Below are 23572 nucleotides of genomic sequence, written 5' to 3' on the forward strand. Positions count from 1 at the left end.
CCAAACAAAAACTCTCCCTTTCTGCCTCCCTCCCACCCTTGATAACCATTAATAATCTTCAGTTTCTATATATTTGTTTATTTCATGTAAGTGAGATCATATAGTATTTGTCCTTTGGCGACTGACTTACAACACTTAGCATAATGTTTTTGAGGCTCATCCATGTTGTAGCATGCACCGGGACTTCATTTCTCTTCATGGCTGAGTAAAACTCCATTGTTTACTGCACACTCACTATGTGCCAGCCACAGCACTAAGTAGTTTCTACACCTCTCACCAAATCCTTACAACCCCCAAGGTAAGTATCGATATCTCAATTTCACAGATCAGAAGACTGTTTTAGGAAGTTAAGGAGCTTATCTGACAAATGAATAAATGAAGGAATGGAGGGCCTGGTAGATGATCTAGAACAGTCCCCTCAGGGGACAGTTGGCAATGTCTACAGACACTTTTGATTGTCAGGACTTGGGAGGTGCTACGGGCATCTAGTGGGTAGAGGCCAGGTATGTTGCTAAACATCCTACAGTGGCCAGGACAGGTCTCTTCTCCCAACAAAGAATTATTTATTCCAAAATGTCAACAGTACCTTGGCTGAGAAGCCCTGATCTAGAAAATAAAGATGTGGGAGCTGGAGTAGCCGGGGAAGGTTTCCAAGACAAAGTAAGGCTTGACTTGGATTTGAAGTTTGAAAGACCTATCATCTGACAGACTTCTACTTTCTTCAACAAAATGTTTAACCTACAAAGTCTCTCTTGCCTCCTTTACTAAGAGGTCAGGCTACAGCCAAGACAGTTTGCCTACCACCAGGACAGAAGAATCCACCCCAGATAAGCCAAGAGTCACTGCTGATGAAGTGAAGGCCTGAAAAACTGTGCCCTGGGACAGTAGATCAGAAGTGTTGGGCCATACTGCTGCGAAGTTTGGACAAGAAAGCTAAACCAGCCACAAAGCCTAGGAGGAGAGCATCTACAGTGTTCACAGTGTGATTTCCCAGACGTCCCCGCCCAGCTTCCCGTCGCTGCCCAAGGGCAGCCCAGCATTCTGGTTTCCAAGACTTGTTCTACCACTGAGGGTCACTACTGTGCATGGGCAGAGTCACTTCCAAGTCCCACGCACACACTGAGTAAGCAGATCCTGCGGCACAGCCCACTGAGCATGAGGACTGGCTATAGTTTCAATGCCATGGAAGGCATGGTTCCACCTCAGAGGTGGCATCTACCTCCAAACGTCTCCTCCACCTCTGCCTTTCTGTGGCTAGGGGAACACAAGGTTCCAACTGGTCAGGCCCAAGTCAGGGCATGTCTAGAGGAGTGAGGCTCTGCAATTTCACAGACTGAGCATGGGGAAGATGGAGTACCCACAGAAAAGCTGGGTGCTGTTGCTGAAAGAGGGGTGGAGGCTAGACAGCCAAAACTCAATACAGGTCCCCAACAGGAACGATACCCTCACGTTGGTGACACCCTGTGTGCCTGAGGACTGAGCTCTTCTGAGCGGAGATGCCTAAGGTGCCCAGGCCCGCCTGGGATCCCTGGGGGAGTTGGGTGGTCTGGGAGGAGTCACACTGGGACGTGGACAAAAACAATGGGAGGAAAGGAGGCGTACACATAAGGAAGCGGCACGGCTGTGTGACAAGCACTGAGCTTCCGAGAGAGCAGCAAGGCTGGACGTGAGAGGAGAGACAGGGAGAGGCCCCTGGTTGTGCAGATGGCTGAGGCCCAGCACTGGCCTCAGAGGATGAGTGGCCATGGAGGCAGCCTCACCTTCCGAGTCCATAGCCTGGATCTTCAGCTCCAGGGGGGAGTCTTCGAGGTAGAGCTCCCGGGTGGTGGAGACGATCTGAATGCCATGGATGAGGTCGACTATGGCATCACAGCGCAGGACCTGCCCAGTGGCTGGGAGGGGACGGAAAAGAGGGGTCAACACCAAGGACAGCACCCTGACCCACCCATCTCCGGGGCCTCTTACACAGGAAAAGACTAAAACAACCAACAGATTAACAACAAAACAGGGCTTGAGCAAAGCACAAATTAACCCTCAAAAGCCAACCAGCTGACTAGTGCACACACCCTCTTAGGAAGTCAGGGCTTTTTGAGACTCTTTCATTGCTCACTCCGTGCTTTTCCAACTTGAGTCATTAAAACTACGTGCAAAATACTCCTTCAATAAAATTTTGTTCAGGGTGGAATCATTTGGTTAAACACCAAGGGCTACAGTATTCAAGAGAAGACAGGACTGCCATGATCCCCCGTCCCTATACTGGAACTAGGAATTACGCTGGTGTTCTTACATAAGACTATCAACTTTACTATAGAAGAAAAGGGCAGGGTGTGCATGTGCGTGTGTGCACACATTGCGTAGACCTTTTGCTTGCTCCTTAAGTAAGATATGTAAATGGCGTTACCAGGGGACTTCTCAAGTGTTCTGTAAGGACGATGGTACGCAGACACAAAGTCACCCTGATCATTCTCCAGGCACCATACAAAAATACTTGTGCACCGTTAAAGTGGTAAATGCATACTTTGTTGGAGAGCAGCAAAGTCCATTTATCAAAAGTCATAAAAACGCCCACACGCTGCGACCCAGTCAATCTACGGCTCTATCCTAAGGAAATAACCTAAAAGAATCCAAAAGAGTTCCCTGTATAAAAATATTTGTTTTTACATATAATACTGAAACAGCGGAAAACAATCAAAACGTCCGATACAAGAACGCTCACAGGAAAATCTCCTTTTGAGAATACTACTCAGCTATTAAAATGATTTTATAACAAAACGGAAAACTGTTTGTACCATGTTAGGTGGGGGAAAAGCATGACAGATACTATATTATTCTGCAATAATAATATAGTATATTAAAAAAAAACTTAAAAACAAGGAAAATAAAGGGAGTGATTTCTTTTTAAATTTTTATTTGATACCCATTAAGAGTTATTTGGGTAACATACAGTAATTTAGAAAAGAAAGCTGGCATCTGCAAGATGGAACACAGCACAGTGCTGGCCACCAGAGACCAGGACGGGGTACTGTTTGCTCAGGCCACTCCATCTTGGCTGGGGGTGGGGGCGGTTAGCACCAGCATCCTCCAACCGAGTGAAAGCATGGCCATGTGGAGGGGTGAACAGGGTGTTTCCCTTCTCTGGTTCCCCTGACAGTGTAGCTGTGCCCAGAGGTCACGCCAGCCCCCTAAGCCCTTACTGATGTCCTCTGCGAAGATGATGCTGGTCAGGCGAGTGGGCTGGGACAGGCGGGCCTGTACCACAGCCTTCTGGGAACACTGCTGCTCATCCAGGCTCAGCGGCTCTATGCTGGCCACCTCCGGCCGGGTCGACGACCTGCAGCAAGAGGACACAGGTAAGAGTTTACTCCCCAGGGCTACATCACAAGTCAGCAGCAGAGCTGGACCAGCCGCTACAGCTGTGGTTCACGATCCAGGGCTCTGGCCCGCACTCAAGCACAGAACAGAGGTGGGCAGCCTCACACCAACTGAAACCCTACTGAGGATCCTCCAAAAAGACCTCAACAACCTGAGGGCTTGGGAGCTGTCCATGCAGGCTCCACTGGGCAAATAAAATGGGGCTGAACACCTGGAAATAACCTACATGTTCGACAGAGAGACAGTACAGCCCTCGACAAGATTATTTTATAGAGACAAAGCCACAGTGCCAGGAAAACTGCCCGCAGTATGCAGCAAGGAGGTAACACGGCACCAGAGGGAATCTGTGTGGACCATCACCCGGGCCAGCACACAGTGGACTCTGATACTCACTCCACCCCCAAACAGGTCCCACCACACTCGGCAGTCACCCACTGTCATGATAACAATTCTAACGTGGGGTCCCAGCACACAAGGAGCTGACGTTTTCATGAATATGAGGAATAGGCACATAAACACATCAGCAAGTTAATGAGCACAATCTGCAAGATTACTGCAGATGACGAGACAGGCCATGGAAAGAGGAAAATGAAGTGAAAGTGACCGGGGAAGGTACGGGGTGTGGTACCTCGGTTCTCGCCTGGAACACAGGTAAGCACAGCGCCTAGTGGTGTGAGATGGGAGCAAGTGGGTGAGAGTGAGGCAGATACCGCGGGGAACACGCTAGCTGAGAGGTACAAGCTGCGTCTCGTACCCAAAAATGATATGCTGACATCCTAATCCCTGTATCTGTGAGGGTGACCTTGTTTGGAAACAGGGTTTTTGAAGGTGTTAATCAATTAACATGAGATCATACTTGGGTAAAAGAGTTGTCACTGAGTAGATTCTGATTCATGGCGACCCCAACTGTGCTCCACGATGTTTTCAATGGCTGATTTTTTGGATGCAGGTCACCAGACATTTCTTCTGAGGTGCCTCTGGCTGTACTCAAACCTCCAACTTTTCGGGTCACAGCCAAGCACATTAACCATTAGCACTACCCAGGGACTCTTGACTGGGTAGGGTGGGTCCTAATCCTGTCTGAGTAGTATCCTTATAAGAGAGGAGAGGAGACCAAGACACACAGACACAGATGTGTGGAGGGAGAGAAAAGAGTGATTGTCACTATCTCCAGAAGGACAATGCCCTGACGTCAGACTTCCAGCCTCCAGAACTGTGAGAGAATAAATTTCTATTCTCATAAGGCACCCCATTTGTGGTCTTTTGTCAATGGCAGCCCTCAGACACCAAAGCAGTCGGCATCTGCAGACAGGGTCCTCGGGGAAGGCTCTCTGAGGGGAGCATCCAAGTGCGGACCTGAACGCCACATAGGATGACCAGTCGACAAAGGGCCTGAGGTGGGAGCTAGCCTGGCACGTTCTAAGAACAGGAAGGCAGGGCTAGCAGAGCCTGGGGTGGGCGGTGAGGTGAGCAAGGCTGACCCGGGGAGGCCACGGGAAAGAGCTGAGGTTTTATCCTAGGGGCAGTGGAAAGCCACTGGAGGATAATTCACACTTGACAGAGAGCGGAAGTCCTGCCCTCAGTGAGCTTACAGACTATGAAGGACGGACACAGAGAGAGGGCGTAGCTGGGCAGAGCTGCCATGCCAGCTCACGGGGTTGCCTGGGGACAGTGTCTGGCACAGAGCAGGCTTCAGAGACTCTTTGCTTCCTGCCTCCACCCTCTGCTTGGGCTCACTGAAACATTAATTTTCTGGGGTATTCAGAAGGAAGCTTGTAAAAACTCCCTGGTGTTCAAAAGCAATGGTGTGAAACACACCAAAATAGACATCTCCGAGTCTCCCGGCTTGATGCCAAGAGCTTCTCCCAGAGCCAGGCAGGAAGGCCAGCATCTCCTCACACAGCCTAAGGACATCTTTGGTCGCAGACAGCACCAGTGCACAAGGCTGCCGACAGGAGGCCTGGACGTATGTCAGCCACCTCTACTGAACATACACCTTACCCCCCAGCTAAGGACAGAAATCTGAGTTCCCAAGAAAATGCATCTATGGTCCCCTCATTGACAGATTACTTCTGAGAAAATAGCATTTCAAAGACAAAGAAAAGAGAACAAAGTGGATATGAATACTTACACAGACGGTGCCAACACATCTCAGACCAAGCTAGAAATGGACTTCAGTGAACGGATAGCAGATCTGGAACGCTAGGGTATTATTCAAAGGGCATTAGGCCAGGAGTGTTTGGGTTTGAACCCCTCCTGAGAATTCGCATTCCTAACAAGTTCCCTGCTCAGAATTTGAATTTCTAACAAGTTACCAGGAGGTTCTACCTAAGAATCACCCGGAGATCTTATCAAAATGTAGACTCTGATTCAGTACATCTAAGGGTAGAAATGCAAAGTCTCAGCAGAGAACTTGTTAGAAATGCAAACTCTCAGCAGGGATTCAAACTGGAACGAATTGGTTCAAAGTCCCGCATTAAACACACACACACCCCCGACTGTGGAAATGAGAACAAATTAGAAAATTGACGTGGATTAGAGGAGAGGGAAGAGGCATGAAGAATAAACACATCACAGGATCCTGGGTTGGATCTGGGAACAGAAAAAGGACACCAGTGGAAAAACAGGTGAAATCTGAATAACCTGGAGTTTAGTTAATAGGGTCGTACCACTGCTAATGCCTTAGTTTTGACAAACGCACTGTGGTTATGTAAGATGCGAACATCAGGGGAAGCTGGGTGAAGTGTATCTGGAAATTGTACTGCCTTTGCAACTTTCCTGTAAATCTAAAATTTTCCCAAAATAAAACAGTTTTTTGAAAAGTCGATTAAATCTTCTGCTTCTATCTTTGAGAAACAGTGTGGTATATCCTGTTCAATGTCCCTGGGAACAATGAGTCTGGGTTCCAAGTTTGGGCTGTAAATCCCACCTCCCTCTCTGGGCCTCAGGAATAAAATGGGAATGATAACCTCTTTTCTAGCTTGCTCCCAAGGGTGAATTAACCTCAGACAGAGCCCCAGTAAACAAATACTGATGAGAGCGGGGCTACCCTAGTTCAAGTTGAAGAGGCCTGAAGTTCTTCCTCTCACCCCCAGCCAACTCTTCCACAGGCTGCCACTGAGTCGCTCAGGAACTTTCAGAATCTGGCTGGAAACCAAAACCCATTGCCATCAAGTCGATTCCAACTCACAGCGACCCTATAGGATAGGGTAGAACTGCCCCATAGGGTTTTCAGGGAGCACCTGGTGAATTCGAACTGCTGACCTTTGGGTTAGCAGCCCTAGCTCTTAACCACTATGCCACCAGGGTTTCCCCTGGCTGGAAAACACCCCCTTTTTCCGTGCCTCCTGTGTGGCAGGGCCTACGTTGAGCACTGGTACAGACCCTAAGGTACCGCTGTACAATAGAAATATGTGAGCCACACAGGTAACGGCCCAAATGGTTAAGCGCTTGACTACTAGCTGAAACGTTGGTTTGAACCCACCCAGAGGCACCTTGAAAGACAGGCCTGGCTTCCTGCCTCTGCAAGGTCACAGCCTTGAAAACCCTATGGAGCAGTTCCACTCTGCTCATGAGCCAGAATGACTCGACGGCACTTAACAACAGTTGCCATATTAAAAAAAAAAAAAGGGGTAAAATTAGTCTTATGATATACTCTCTTTAACCCATATATCCCAAATACCACTATTTCAGCACGTGTGATCATCCGCATTTCACATGCTCACTCACCATGTGGTGAGTGGCTGCCATATTGAAGGGTCGGCTCTAAGGACCAGCCTTCTGTGGGGCAGCTGGGCAGCCAAGGGCTCTCCCAGTGCCTGGGGGTCAGTGTACACCTGGGGACATCTGCTCCTGCTGAGGTTCCACTCCAGAGGCAAGGGCTGACTGCTTTATCACCTTCTTAAGAAAGTGCCTCCTCTGCCCACTCAGGGCTGGTATATGAGCCAGAAATGCAGCCTGGAGATAAGATTAAGAAGACTTTCCTGGCAGTCAGCCATCTAGCAGAGCTGCTCAACCTGTCCTCAAGGATGCAGGAGGTGGGCTGTCCCAGCCAGAGGACAGCATGATTCTGTCCAGCACAGGGCTGGAGATCTGGGGTGAAGCCCTGCACCTCACTCACCTTGACTGAGCTCTGTGTAGCGAGAGCAACACCCCACCCTCACAGGGGGCAACAGGGGCTGCAACACCCTTCATAATGCACTACAGGGTGGGTGCAGAGATGTGGGAGGTACTGCCGCTGCCCAGCCAACAGAGAACCTGTGTGAAAACAGAAGCCATCCTCACCACTGCCACCCCCCCCCCCACCTCCTGGTCTCACCCAGGTGTGGTCCCTCTGCTTCAGGGCCTCACTGCAGCAGGAGGGGCTCATCCCAGCCTCCATAATATGGTCAAAAGGCAGCCTGGTGAGTGCAATTAATGTCGCTGGCTTGTACACAGGGAGCCTTGGTGGCGCAGTGGTCACAGAGCTCGGCTGCTAACCAACGTCTGGCAGTTCAAACCCACCAGCTGCTCCATGGGAGAAAGAGGTGGCAGTCTGCTTCTTTAAAGATTTAGAGTCTTGGAAACCCTGTGGGGCAGTTCTACTCTGTCCTGTAGGGTCACTATGAGTCAGAATCAACCCAATGGCAGTGGGCTGGTTTTGGTTTTAGATTGTACACTTAAAAAGGGTCAAAATGGCAAATGTCTGTTATATAAATTTTACCACACACATGTGTACATGATGATTAAATGATGTTCCAGTTTGGTTTTTCTGTTACCAGCAGAACTGTCATTTCCAATTGTTTGGCTTTCTTCCTGGGACATCCTGAGGCCCGTTTGCTCTGTGTGTGCACATTTAAGAGACACAAAGAATCACAGAATCCAGCAATTACGTGTCCTTGGGCCTCAGTGTCCTCATCTGTAAAACAGGGCCACCACCCACCCTGCCTTAGTCACAGGGAGCATGGGGAGGTTCACGTGGGATACTGGATGAAAAATCACATGTGAAAGTATTTTTCAGAGGATTATACAGGGAAAGGTACACAGCACATTAAACTGGAGACTGCCTGGGGCTGGGGGGAGAACTGAAGTGGGGGGCTACGCTTTACAGACTTTAGCTTTAACTGTAATGTTTTATTTCTTAAAAAAAGAAAGCTGGAAGCAAACATAATAAACTGTAAGCAATAGTTAAGTCCGGATAGCAGGAATGTGAGCATTCATAATATTGTTCTTTGTTCTTTCCTGTATTATTCTAATTTCTAAATAAAAAGATGTAACTTAGAGAATATTACTACATACTCATTTTATAGATAAATAAACTGAGGCTCAGAAGGACGAAGGCACAGGCTTAAGCCTACACAAACTGCTTCACCAGGACCAGGACACAAGTCTTCCAACTCCAAATCCTGGACTCTGCTGAGTGGCCACGGAGAAGTGCCCCATTTCTATGGGCTGTTTCTGCACCGCAGCCTCTCTGAGCAAGCTCAGAGAGCCCCTGCAAATTCCCGTGGAGACTCAGAGCTGGTTTCTTCCTGTGCTAGTAGTAGAGAGCTGGCCACACACGTGCCATTCTCGAACGTTTCTATTCCAGGATCTGGCAAGAGAAGAATCCCCTTCCACACAGAGGGAGGGCGGACAATTCTTCACACAACAGCGGTTAATCACACTGAGCCAGGGAGTGTGGGAGGCAGGGATGCAGGAGAGACTAAGTGAGGGGCCGATGGGCAGGAAACCCTACTTTCTGGTTAAGTGTTGAGATATCCAGGGAAAACCTTAGATTAAAAAATAAAAGTGTGCTGGGAGGAGGGTGCAGAAGATGAAGTACCCACCACGTGTTAAGGCAGAGCTGAATACTGACACCCTTCAAATCATGTAAGCCTCCCAGTGGCCCCCGGAGGGACAGTCAACAAACTGAGGCTCAGAAAGGCGAGGTGACTTGCCCAGGGCCACACAGCTGTTAAGTGGCAGGGCCAGCAGTCACAAGCAGGTCTGTGTGACTCCAGATCAGCTACTCTTCCACCTGGTGGGCATCTCCCCAGAGAGGTACACAGATGAACTATTTCATCAATTCAGGTATTTTTATTATTATATATATTTCATTACTATGTACATTTATATACATATTCATTTTAAAGTGTTTTAGAAAAAACAAATATACCAAACTCAGGAGCTCATGAATGTTAATACCCAAGACAATGTCAACGTAAAAAAAATAGTAATTCATTTTGACAGATATTTTAAGTAAACCTCTAGTATAACTAGTTGCCATCAAGTTGATTCCAATTCATGGTGACCCCGTGTGTATCAGAGTAGAACTGTGCTCCATAGGGTCATGGCTGTGACCTTTTGAAAGCAGATTGCCAGACCTTTCTTCCATGGTGCCTCTGGTGGATTTGAACCTCCAACCTTTCAGTTAGCAGCCCAGCACTTAACTGTCTGCACTACCCAGGGCCCAATGGCATAAAACAAACCAAACCAAACTCATTGCCATCATGTCAATTCCAACTCATAGCGACCCTATCGGACAGAGTAGAACTGCCCCCATAGAGCTTCCAAAGAGCACCTGGTGGATTCGAACTGCCGACCTTTTGGTCAGCAGCCGTAGGTCTAAACCACTACACCACCAGGGTTTCCCCCCATGGTATAAAAAAAAATTTTTTTTTAATGTTGATGGTGGACGACAGGACTGCAGCTTGGGGAACAGCATTAACCCTGACCCCTCTGAGAGGTGCAGGCCGCAGGACAAAGGGAAGCAAGCAGCACCGCACCAGTGAGCCTTCCACCTGCTGCTGTCTGTCCATTTCTCAACATTTCTGGAAAAGCAAGGACAGAGCAGCCCCTGGACTGATATTTCTAAAACGTAAAAACTAATCTCTCTTGCCTATGTAGGACCCGTGTGAAGAACTGATGAAAAATGCACGCATGTCACAGCGACAGCTAACACGGGCCCTGGCCCCGGCAGGCTCTGGCCTGCACGTATCACAGGCAGCAGCACCTCCCATCATCCTCACAGCTGACCCAGGAGGAGGAGGGTTCAGCCAGACAGGCAACAACTCAGTGGGAAGGCCAGAGCCTGGGAGCAGGGGAGACTGCTGAGGCGCCGATGCCCAAACCTGTCATTCATGGTACAAGGTGTGCAAACTCCACAGCCCAATTCCTCTGAGTGCAGCATCATGTTCTGCAAAAGAAACGGGTTCCGGCTCAAACAGCATGTCTGCTGAAGAGCCTTCCCCTGCCCGCCCAGTTTAAACTAACTGTCCCTCTGCATTCCTCAAAAAGCATCTTTGTTCCTCTAACTTGCTCATGTCATTCTTCCATGTGTCTCAGCTGGTGGTCAGCACGCCTGACCCAACCTCCCCAATCACCAACACTCCCAAATGCACGTGACAGACCTCAGTCCACCTTTCCCCGAGACCCTGGTGCAGTATATAGTGGCACTTGCTTATGGTGACATGGTCTCACTCAACTCCACATCTGATATTCACTGGATGGTGAAGTTCTAAGATAGAGGTCACCAACTGTGTGGCCTCAAGTGAATGACTTAACCTCTCTGGGCCTCCATTTCGCCACCCACACAATAATACCTACTGTAAAGGGCTGGAAGGAGACTTGATAATAAATATTAAGCTCTTATCACAGGGCCTTGCCGAGTAAGTGCTCAAATTTGGGAAAATAAGGGGGGTCCCAAGATGTGGGGGTTGTGGTCCTGCAAGGATTGGCATGGTTGTGACCCTGTTTTGCTTTGCTTCTTAAAGGAAGAACACTCAGGTCCTTCCATACTGTGGTCATTTATGCTGTCCATCCCCCTCCCCTGACTCATGCCTGATCCCGACACCCTGGCCATCAGGGCCCCAGAGTGGCCTCCTCACAGGCCTCTGTATAGACAACCACAGACATCCTCAGAGCCATGAGCCAAGATTCGGGGTAAGAAGGGGCTCCTGACAGCCTGAACCATCTGATTTCGATCAAGTCTAACCTCTGCTCAGAAGCCTCTCCCTTCCAGCCAGCTTCTCCTCCTCCACCCTTTGCTCATGCTCACCCCTCTACCTTACATGCCCTGCTCGCCAACCTCATCTAGCCCAACCTTCTGGCTCATGTCAAGTGGCAACTCTTCCACGGAACCGTGCCTGACTCCTTCCCTTCTCCCCCACCTCCTATCTGCTCCTCATTGTGTCCCTGATGCATTCCTTGAACACATATTTATTGAGTGGTTTGCAATGTTCCAGGGGCTGTTCTAGGTGCTGGGGATAAAACAAAGCACAAGATAAACATTCATCCTGACCTTCATGGAGCTTACATTTTAGTGGGAAGAGAACAAGAATGAGCAATATAAGTGAGTGAATATGGGATCTTAGAGAGTAAAGGCTATGCAGAAACACAAAGTAGGGCAGAGGGAAGATTGTAATCTTTAAATAAAATAGGATGGTCAGGGGAACCCTTACTGAGGGGGTAATGTGAGTAAAGAAAGAGAGGCAGGAGTGGGTGGCTCCTTGGAGAGCTAGGAGTAGTGTTCATGTTCAGGGCAAAACGATCAGCACATGCAAACGTCCTCAGACAACGGCTTGACAATGACCTATTTACCTATCCAACTTCCCTGACGGTGTAAGGACAGAGCCTTTGCCTTATTTGCTTCTTGGCCCCACTGCACCTAGCATAAGGCTTTGGCACAAGTTTTTATAGATTCCTGTTACTGGGTTATGAATTTCCTTCTATATCTAGTTTGCTGCAAATGTTTACCATGAATGGTGTCGAATGTTCTCCATCTATTCAGGTGAGTACACGAGCTTTCTTCTTTATTCTGCTAATATGATGAATTACATTGCTAGATATTTTAACACTGAACCAACCTTGCATTCCTGAGATAGAAACCACTTGGTCATGGCCTTGCTATATACTTCTGGATATGGTTGGCTAGTATTTTATTAAGGATTTTTGTGGCTTTGGTCTGTGGTTTTCTTTGTCTCACCATGTTTTTAACTGGGTTTTAAATCAGTGTAACGCTAACTTCATAAAAAGGACTTGGGAATGAAAAATTTCTAGAAATAGATAGTGGTGATGATTACATAACACTGCGAATATACTTAACATCACTTAATTATACACTTCAAAATGGTTAAAATGATACATTTTATGTTATATCTATCTCACCATAATAACTTCCATGGTAGTAGCATCATTCATACCGAGGAGTATAACATTTATTCACAAGTACAAGAATTATGGCTTAGCAAAAATATTGGCACAGAGCAATGTTGGTTGCCTGTCCCCACTCCCACACCCACACCCACTCTGTGACTTTGGAAGCCCCTCCTTCTAGACATGCAGTCTCTGGACACTTTCACCTGGGGACAGCCTTCCCCCACCTTTGGGCATCTCCACAGATGGCACCTTCCTAAGTCTATCACATCCAGGTACCACCTTATTTTTTCTTTCAAACGGAGTCTTCTTTACTTAAAAAGTACCTTAAAAGAAAACTTCATACAGTGAAGCCTGTGAGAGCCAGAACTCAGTAGGCTGCCTTGTTTTTCCAGGCCTCACAAGTTTTCCATCTTTGACTGGGTGCAGCTTATCACATTCCTATCAGTGGAAAATGTTTGCATTTTCCTTCTCTAACACAGGTTTCTGCCTCACACTGGTTCCAGCCTGCACAGGCTTTACCATATCACTACTATAAATAGGAAATCCCTGTTATTCCACCCACGGTGCAAGTAGTGGTTCAGTGGTAGAATTCTCACTGTCTACGCAGAAGAGCTGGGTTCAATTCCTGACCGATGCACCTGATGCACGGCCACCACCTGTCAGTCATTGAAGGCTTGTGTGTTGCTATGATGCTGAACAGGTTTCAGCGGAGCTTCCAGACTAAGCTGGACTAGAAAGAAGGGCCTGATGATCTACTTCCAAAAATTAGCCAATGAAAACCCTGTGGATCACAAAAGACTGATTGCAACTGATTACGGGAATGATGCAGAACCAGGCAGTGTTTTGTTCCATTGTACACAGGGTTACCATGCGTCAGGGGCCGACTGGACAGCAGTTGATAACAAAGGTTATCTGCCACATATCTGAGGTAACCATAAGAACTACCAGAAGAATCAAAACAATGTTTGTTACTAAACCTGGGGAGATGCTGTTGCCTGCAAAGGTTTCTGTACCTAAGACCCGCTTTCTAGGATGACAAGCAGGTATGGAAAGGTGTCAATGGCATACTGGCTTTGAGAATGTCTAAAGGGCTACCAGGGAATTTTGAAAGGATGAATTTTTCTCATTACAATGTCACAAGGCTACCTGGCACGCAGAATGCACCCCATGCCCTGGGAGGCACTGTTCCCCACTCTTACACTCAAGAACAGGAGTTGGGCAGGGACAGGGGAACTGGCAGGTCGGGCCAGAAAGCCACAGCGAAAAGAAGAAGTGAGAATTGCAATGTGACCTAGCTGGGCAGGGGCAGTAGGAGGAGACACATGTGAGGGCTGGGTTCACAGAGAGGCAGCCTGCTAGTCCCACCCTCCACCCACTGCCCACAGAGTCTAGCCCACATGGTGCACACAAAGAAAGCAGGAAGAAAATAACCCCGAGCACCAGGTCAACTCAACAGATACTTCCTGGCCCCTCCCTTGGTGGGTCCGGGGTCAGAGAAGCAAGGCCCGGGCAGGCCTGCTGAACCACAGCTGTAGACAGCCATCAGGGCCAGGGTCCACAGGAGGAGAGCAAGTACCCAGAACCAGTCCCAGCTCAACCCTACCCAACACCTGACACTGAGCAACCCCTTCCTATTTCCTAACCACGGCCCACAAAGTGCCACATGGCCCGGCCCCTGCCAGGCTCTCTAATCCCATGTACCCAGCCTGGTCCCTCCTTGGGCCTCTGCTCTCACTGTCCCTTCCAAGAGGCTTGTCCCAACCACCCTCTCCAAAAAGGCTTCCCACCTCCTGTAGTCTTTCATATATGAAATGCACACTGTTTGCCCTTCATATATGAAATGCTTCCAATTATTCCATCACTGTTTATTATTTAACACCGTCAACCAACTATGAGAATGCTCTGGTAAAACAGGGAGCAAAGGCCCTGAGATCAGAGGGTGCCTGTTGGAGAAACAGCAGAGAAACCGGTGTGGTTAGAGAAGCAAGTACAAGAGAGGTAGACTATACTTCAGGGAGATAATATAGGGGATTGAGTGTGGAACCTAGAGACTTAGTAAGACAAGAAAGACACAGGGGCCCCCAAATCTGCAAACTAACAAGAAATGGGCCAGGGCGCAGCATCAAAGCCATTCCCCAGAACCATGGGGCAGGGTATCTAAAAATAGCCAGCAAATTTCTTTAACGTTGCCCTTCAGAAGTAGCTGGAGAAAACCAGGCCCAGGGACATGTGCAGAACATCCACCTGTGACCACTGTCTGATCTTCCACCAGGGGCAGTGAGGGGCTACAACCCCTGCTAGGGAATCAGACTTGGGGAGCAAGAAACTGCACAGCCGTGACACCCCATAATAAGCCCTGCTATGAATCCCAGAGGCCTCCAGGACAGGAGCCATCTTGGAAAGCTACCATGTGTGCACTCGTAGTTAACATATCCCCGCCTGTGTCTATGAACAAGCATGAATCTTTTCCTGCCCAAGAACTTTTAAAAACTCAGGCACGTCTTTTGTTTTGTGAGACGGGGGTATGCATTGCTTAGACCCTCCTCATCTCCGCTTGCAAGCCTCTTCAATAAAGCTTTGCTCGTGTGGAAAACTACGGGCCTTACCTGCTCATTCTTGACCAGTGAGAGGCAAAAACCTTATTCTGGTACCACTGGGACTGCGACTATAGCGAACATAGGTGAGTGGTTGTGGTGTGATTACTTAGTTCCATGTGTGGCTTCTCTAGCCATGAGCTCGTAACTCCGGGTGATTGTGTAGTAGTTAATCGTGGCCTACCAAGGGGATTAGTCAGTTTTGCCTTAAAAGAGAGCTAATTTAAGAGCCGAGAGGAGGAGCCCATCACCAAGGAAGGAGAGACCCAGAAGTAGGAGACCACTGGTGGGCTTCCTGGTCATGGAGAGAGAAAGCTGTATGCCTTTGGGCAAAGACTGAGGGTCAGGGAGAGCAGTGCCTGTGAGCACGGCTGGGAAGAGGCTGTCCCAATGGAAGAACTGAATCCTGAGTGTTCCTGAGCCTGAATTGTAACTGTTATTTCCCTGATAAACCCCGTAATTTTAAGTACGCTCTGTGAGTTCTGTGGGGCCACTGCAATGAATTATTGAACCAAGCAGAGAGTGCTGTGTAAGGGATAGTTGGTGTCAGAATTAGTGACGTTGGCAGTGAGAGGAGGCTTGTCTGGCCTCCACCTCATGGGAATCAGCCTTGCGCTGATGATCTTGGTTCTCCTTCCCCCTTGTGGGGTTGGAGAAGGTCAGATACCATCCCCATGCTGTTTTTACAGTGGTGAAACACTGACACAGCACAAAGCTGCTCAGACACCAAAGGTTTATGAAGATCATGAAGCAGTACAGAAACACCCCCGAGCTCTAATATTAGCTGGAGGTCACAGGAGAAAGTAGGTTACCAAGTGGCCCAGATACCAGGCCAGAGGTAACGTAAGAAAGGAGCTGCACCAGGGAAAGGGACAAGGGAGTAAGGGGAAACTAAAAGGGTGACTGTGGTCGTGTTATTGTCACACAGTTATGGTATGACTCCCTTTTTTCTCTATTGTCAACATTCCCTATGACGATATTTTGGAAATAAAAGCCCAGCTTAAAAAGGAGCTACTGAAATATACTTCATGATGCACTCTCAATAGTGAAAAACATCTACGAAGAATCAGGAACTTGTCGCAGGGCCAGGAATGTTTGGGTGCAACTGGAGGAACTGCACGAGAACCTGGCGTATCAGCCAGAGGCTACAAGTTGAGGGGGTGTGCTCCGGACTCCTGCTACAACCTGTCTCTACCCCTCCTCTGCAGGACAGGCCTAGGTCACTTCCTCCCTGATGCTCTGGCTTTCCCAGCTGAAACGTGGGTGATGGTGGTGGTGCTGGTAGTTGCCATCAAGTCGCTCCAGCTCATGGCAACCCCATGTATGCAGAGTAGAACTGCTCCACAGGGTTTTCAAGGCTGTGACCTTTTAGAAGCAGATCGCCAGGCCTGTCTTCCGAGGTGCCTTTGGTGGGTTCAAGCCTACCTTCTGGCTAGTACCCGGGTGCTTAACCATTTGCACTACCCAGGGATTCCAGAAACGTGGATGGCTCACACTAAATGATCTCTATGGTTCCTTCCGGCCATGAAATTGTTCAATTATTTGATAGTATAAAATCAAGAAACACGAAAAGTAAACTTGAGGCCACTGGCTCAAGCATGCGTGACTTTAGAGAACATGGATTTGAGTGGCAAAGCCAAAGGATGAGCACAAAATCCTCCAGGGTCCAGCAGGGTTTTTGTTTTGTTTTGTTTTGTTTTGTTTTAATAATATTTGATTGTGTTTTTGGTGAAGGGTTACACAGCAGTTTAGGTTTCCACTCAACAATTTCTATACAAGTCATTCAGCGACATTGGTTACATTCTTCACAATGCTTGAACACTCTCATTATCTCCGTTCTGGTTGCTCCGTTCCCGTTAATCTAGTTTCCCTGCCCCCATATGTTCTCATCTTTGTTTTAAAGTAATTATTGACCGTTTGGTCTCATATAGATGATTTTTTAAAGAACAACAGTACTTATAGGTGATATTCATTATCTTGTGAGTTGGTTTGTTATTTAGCTACAAGGTGACCTCAGGGGTTAGTTTCAGTTCAAGGTTTAAAGAACATCTCAGGGCAATAGACTCAGGGACTTCTCCAGTCTCAAGCAGCCCAGTAGGTCTGTTTTTTTTTTTTAATTTAGAAATTTGAGAATCTCTTCCATATTTTTCTCCTGTCTATCAGGATCCATCTGTTGTGGCCCTGATTAGAATGGTCAGTAGCGGTAGCTGGGTACCATCTAGTTCGTCTGGTCTCAGATGAAGCCATGGTTCGTGTAGATTATGTGTCCCGTAGACTAGTTTCTTCTTTGAGTCTTGTTTCTTTCTTTCTAATACAACCAATAGTTGTATCTTAGATGGCTCCTTGCAAGCTTTTAAGACCTCAAACACTAGTCATCAAACTAGCGTGTAGAACATAAATTTATAAACTACATTATGTCAAATGATCGAGATGTCTCACAAGACCATAGTGCGAATCCTTCAAACCCAGAAAGAAGATCTCGTGATATATACGGTTATGTCTAAGAAATATCTGTAACTATGCCCCCATGTGCTTTATTATAATATGAATATATGTCCACACAGTCACATACATGCATATACATACAACTGATGGCGTAGTGGTTAAGTGCTACAGCTGATAACCAAAGGGTCGGCAGTTCGAATCCACCAGGCACTCCTTGGAAACTCTATGAGGCAGCTCTACTCTGTCCTATAGGGTCGCTATGAGTCGGAATCCACTTGACGGCACCAGGTTTGTTTTTTCGGTTTATACATATCCACATATATACTCACATACACATACATGCCTACATACAAACATATACACCTCCACAAATATTTTAATTTTCCTGCTCTGAAAGCTTTCCACCTTACAAAGGTTACAGCTTTCATAGGTTTTACTTTATTTTTTTGGTTTTTGGTGCTGTTGTTTCAAAATTATATTCACCATAGCAATTACTGACAGGTCCTTTTTTCTTGTGTACTTTTCAGTGACATTGTTTACCTCTGTCAAGCTGTGTACACTTTACCCTAATTCGGTGTTACTTTTCCCATACCAACTGTCTAATCTCTAGAGAACGAATCCCCTTATCCCCCCCATCCCTGGTAACCACTAATGAACGTGATTTTTGGTGTATTTACCTGTTTATGTCATTTCATAAAAGTGAGAACATGCGATTTGTGTGTGTGTGTGGTTGACTTATTTTGCTCAACATAATGTTCTCCATGTTCATCCATGTTCCAAGATGTTTTGGGAACTCATTTTTTTCTTTATTGGCTAGCAGGGTTTTTATTTCACTATTTCCTTGCTTCCTTTCTTCCTCCCTCCTTCCCTTCCTTCATTCCTCCCTCCCTCCTTTTCTTTCTCGTGTCCGTCCGTCCGTCCATCCATCCATCTATCTCACAGACTCAACAATGAATGAACTCCTTGGATGAGGATACTTTGCTCCCAGGGTTAGGCTTCAGACAGATAGCTTGTCTGTATGCCAGCTCTTAAAATCTCCAGATGAGATTCTTCAAGACTAAAGCAATAGATGACTAAACTAGAAATAGCACTACCAAAAATAAAGAAAACATTTTCCATGCTTGATTGATGGAATATTTTCCTGTGAAGTTAAGGAAAAATCACAGCCACCAAACACCTCTGAGAAAACACTTAGGCAATCGCACATTGGCAATAAAATCTATGGATCAGACACAGAACAAGTTATAAAGTACTTAGCACTTCTCTGGTGCATCAGAGATTAGGACTGTTTTTTCCTTTCCTCCTACCAAGCTATGTCAGTAATTTAAAATTTGCCAAAGTCCATCAGCGTCTCTCAGGAAAGAAAACATAGTTAAAAAAAAAAAGTTTATTTCAGAAAAAAGGTGCAGCTACAGAATCGCAGAGGGAGCAGCATAAAAATACATCCAGAGGGATACAGGGATTCACTGACGACAGCTGTTTTCAATGACCGGCTTCCTCTTTCTCGTCCATATACCGAGAGAACAGACAACTTCCACAGGAGAATGAACAGTGTCTTCTCCAAAGGACCGACTACCAGCTGATTTTCCCATAGAAGACAGTACCCTGGGCAGGGATACGGAAAATGTAAAGCCAAAGATCAGCCTCTGACAGGAAGCCAAAAATCAGACCCTCCAGTCATCCAGGAGCACAAGGCACTGAACCCCAAATTCAACTGCCTGACACAGCACACCCGTATTTCAGGAGGCAGATTTTCCCAAACGAAATATATGAAGGTACTGCAGGTAACAGAGAACGCAGGTCTGACCTCTGGGCACCGTACCTGTTACCCTCGAGTCAATTCTGACTCATAGCGACCCTACAGGACAGAGTAGAACTGCCCCGTAGGATTTTCAAGGCTGTTTTTTAAAGCTTTATGGAAGCAGATCACCACATCTGTCTCCCTTAGAGAGACTGGTGAGTTAGAACCACTGACCTTCTGGTTAACAGCCAAGCACTTAAACCACTGTGACACAAGGGCTCCTTCTGGGCACCACACAAACAGAACACACACAGACAACACAACACCACACACACATGCACACACACAGTTTTCTGTAATGTGGTTAGACCTTGTTAAGCCTCAATATTGACCAGGCCTTCAAACAGGGGCAGAAAGAGAGCAGCAAAGACGGTGAGAGGGGGAGAGGGGACTATCTCCTTTCATCTCTAACAAGTGGCTGTGAGGTGGAAGTGCTCAGTGACACCTACGAAGCCTCCACCATGCCAAGAAACCTTTAGCGTCTCAAAGCACCACGGCCGGTGTGTCACAGGCACCCACATGGAAGAATGAGGTCTCCACGTCACTCCTGCCCAGCCAGGGACCTAGCTAGGACTCCCCAGCTACCTGGCCGCGTAGGTGGACAGGGGAAAGAGGCCTGAGTTTCCTCAGTCCCTTGGGTTCCACAGGTCACACCCGCCAATGAATGGAGAATTCTTGAAACTCCAGACAGCCGGGAAGGTGTGATGTTGAAAAAGGAATAAGTTCAGGCATTCACCCTCTCTGTAGGTGACCTGAGGTGAATCACCAACCTTCCCTCGCCTCTTAATTCTCCTTTGTAAAATGGATCTGAAGAGCTCACCATTGGAAGGTCTTTCATCAAGGTTTATCTTCCTCCCAATGATGCTGGACAGATATGATTCAACCGCATTCTTCAAGGGCTCTGGTCTCCCACAAACCCCATTCCCACACCAGTCGGTGCCGCAGGTTGAGCGCCCCGACATCAGACAAACTTGTAACCTGCTGTCGCCAGACTAGGATTTTGCAGGGCCCTGACCACCTCCTCTCCCTGAAGTTCTGCCAAGAAGGGGAAGGAAGACCCACGTGGTCCCCAACCCAAGCCCAGCATTCTGGAACATTCTTCCCTCTACAGAAGTCTTGAAGCCCCCTTCCCGGGTCAAGGCTTCCGGGAACCTGCAGTTTCAGACTCTCCTTCTCCCAAGTCAGGCCTTCCGACGCCCTACACTCCACACACACAGACACCACGTCCGGCCGGCCGGCCGGCCGGCAGCGCCATGCACTGTGGCGGCGTCCCGCGCGCACGCTGCAGGCCACGCGCGCCCAGCCGCTCCGGCCGTGGCCGCTTGCCCCCTCCGTCGCCCACGCCCGGGCCCGCGGACGCGCGCCCGCGCACCTGCTGTGCGCAGGCCTTCTGGGGTGCGCGCCCGCCGGCCTCCCCGCGCCGGCCCCGGGCGGAGGGTGCGCGCCCGCAGATCGCTGCGGACCCGCCGTTCGGGCCGCGCTGCACAGGCCGCGCCGGCGCACCTGCAGCTTGCAGGCCCACTGGAGGCGCACCGGCCGGGGACTGAGGCCGAGCACGCCGGCCGGGGCTCCCCGCCTCCCTCGCCCGACGCGGCGCCTCACCAGCGGTAACAGCCCTCCGAGGCCTCCAGCGTGAAGTTGACGCGCGTGGCCCGCGTGAAGGGCAGCAGCACTTTGGGGATGTTGAGTTTGGACGCTGCGGCGGCGGGGCCCAGCGGCAGCAGCGCCGAGAGCGCCAGTAGGAGCAGCGGCGCCGGCCTCTGGCCCCGCGCCGCCATCCTCGCCTCCCTCACCTCCGGCGACCCGGCGCTTTGCCGCTCGCGCGCCCCCCCGCGCGCCTTCCGTCCCCGCGGCGCGCGCCGGGGCAGCAGGTGATAAGCGCGGGAGGGAGGCGGGGCGGGGCGAGGGCCGTGGCTCGTGCCACTTCCTAGGCCCCGGCCGGCTGCCGCGGGAGCTGAAGGGCTGAGGGGCCGAACTCGCGGCGACCCCACCCCCGGCCCGGCTCGCGCTCTCAGGGCCCCGCGGGGCGGAAGGGAGGAACTGGGGCGCGGGCCCCGGGCTGCCGGGGTGAGGGAGAAGGGGATGGGGCGCGCACCCGTGTGGAAAGACGGTGAGCGCGCGCGCCCGCGTGGTGCCCCTCGCCCACGCGGGAGGCTCGGCTGAGTTTTGCGGCCTGCACCCGGGTTTCAAACTCTTCGCCGGTGCTAGGCGCCAGCGTGGGGCCTTCCAGCCATCCTGCAGTCATTCATTCAGCGCTACTGGCCTTGAGCTATCCCTGGGCGGGGCGCTGGGTTGCAGCGCGAGGGAGGCCGCCCCGGCACCCGGCACCTTGCGCTCATTCCGGGGGACCGACCATAAACACGCGCCCATACCCCGGCAAATCTGGGATGAAGTGTGGTGCCCACCTCACCCTAGTCCCTGCTTCCCAGAAGAGGGAGCTCGGACTTTGCAAGGAGAAGGAACCTCAGCGGGTCCTCAGCAAGCAAGGAGGGCCTGGTGCATCCTTTCCTCTAAACCTCACAACCCTGCTGGGGGTGGGGGGTGGGGGTGACCAGGTATCCCTGTATTTTCTGAAGGAAACGTGTTAGATGGACCTAAGATTGCTCAACCATGAAGGGCAGCGCTGGGAATCCCTGATCCCAAAGCCGTGTTCTCGGCGTTGCACCTCCTGTTTTAGTAGGGTTCAGGGAGGGATTACCCATTCCGCAAGGTACTCATGGGCTAATTTATGCTTACGTACTAATCTGTAATGCCTGTTTTTCACCACAGATGTGGTGAAACCAACGTGAAAAATTGTGCACTGCAGATTAGTAAATAAACACAGTTAATCCTGCGTGTACGTTGCTTACTGATTAATCCGCCCCTGGTGGGGTTATCAAAGGGCTAGACCTAGGGCTCCAGCAAGGCCAGAGCACACCCTCCCCTTAAAAAAGAGAGAGAGCGAGTTCAGCACCACTGGATTCATCTGGAAATGGATAGGCAGAAATCTTCGATCTTAAATTCATTTTACAGTTTGCTCTGTATCTTGACCGTATCAATATCAGTGTCCTGGTTTGGGGTTGTCCTTGTCCTGAATGGCATGGAAGGACAAGGCCAGCAGGCACCAGATACTTTTCCATGCCTCTAAGATCTTAATCTGGTACTGCAGGGAGGGCCTAGCTCCGTGGGCCACCAAAAAAAGGCCAGGTGAGGACCAAAGGCTCAACTTGTGTAACCGGTCCAGGATGTGTGTGCTGATATGAAACCAGGAAGGTACAAGTTGATGCCACCCAGTGACAAGGAAGGATAAGGTCATTTTAGTCCACTGGTGCAGGCATCTGGAGGGGGTGGCCCCAGGGCTGGGCGCAAATGCCTTACTGGGCTTCAAAGAGGTCCAGATGAGTCTGAGCCTACCCATCAGGGGCCATTGGGCTCTAGGAGGGTGATGAAGGGTGTTTCGGGGTCACCCTCAAAGCCTGCAGGCCCCAGAACAGTGGAGATATGTTGGGGGGAACCTCTAGAGATCCCAGAGCTGGAAGCTCTTCGTGCTGTGGAACCAGGTACTCTGGGAGGACAAGCTGGAATGGGATTTCGAAGAAACAAGAGAGAAATGTATGGTAAAGCAGCCAGAGGGAGCGTTTGTAGGAAGTCTTCTTGTATCTGTTTAAACATTTTTTATTTCATTTTTGAGTAGGTAATACGGTCAGATGGTTTGAACTCAAAAGGCACTAAAGGATACACAGTGAGAGTGATTGCCTCTCACCGTCCCCATCATCCGATCCCCTTCCCCATAGGCTACCAGTGTTTTCTGCTTGAGTAAACTTGCAGAGAAGTCCTGTGCAGATACAAGCAAATATATGCTTCAGCTCTAAAAAGCAAGACGTGATTCATCATGTTCCAATTCTCAGAGCCTATTAACCACAGGGGGAGCCCTGGGTAGTGTAGTAACATTCTGGGTAGTGTAGTAACATTCTTTCCTGCTAACTGAAAAGTTGGCTGTCCAGTCTGCACAGGCACCTCTGAAGAAAATCAGCCATTGACAGTCCTGTGGAGCACAGTTCTGCTCTGACACACGTGGGGTTACCATGAGTTGGAATCAACTCCACAGCGACTAGTGGTGCTGCTGGTGGGTTAACCACAAAGCAGTGTCCACCCACAAACCAGACTGATGTGTTCTGTGTATACCAGGCAAACCATGAGCCATGGACCAGGCCAGCAAACACACAAGTAAAAGGGACCAGGCAGGGCATTCGGGGACTGGATC

General features: G+C 49.2%; 1 protein-coding gene across 1 annotated transcript in view; it reads right to left on the minus strand.

Moving 5' to 3' along the window:
* The window catches only part of NUP210 (nucleoporin 210), a 110075-nt gene extending 88953 nt beyond the window's left edge, over window positions 1-21122 (minus strand). The window contains exons 1-3 of the mRNA XM_064274813.1: window positions 20932-21122; window positions 3195-3331; window positions 1761-1892 (exon numbers count right to left, since the gene is read on the minus strand). Coding sequence (XP_064130883.1) covers window positions 1761-1892; window positions 3195-3331; window positions 20932-21107 — 445 coding nt within the window. The 5' untranslated portion in view covers window positions 21108-21122. The remainder of the gene's footprint in view (window positions 1-1760; window positions 1893-3194; window positions 3332-20931) is intronic.
* Between the last annotated feature and the right edge of the window lie 2450 nt (window positions 21123-23572).

Source organism: Loxodonta africana, chromosome 22 (assembly GCF_030014295.1).
Source record: "Loxodonta africana isolate mLoxAfr1 chromosome 22, mLoxAfr1.hap2, whole genome shotgun sequence".
NCBI lineage: Eukaryota > Metazoa > Chordata > Mammalia > Proboscidea > Elephantidae > Loxodonta > Loxodonta africana.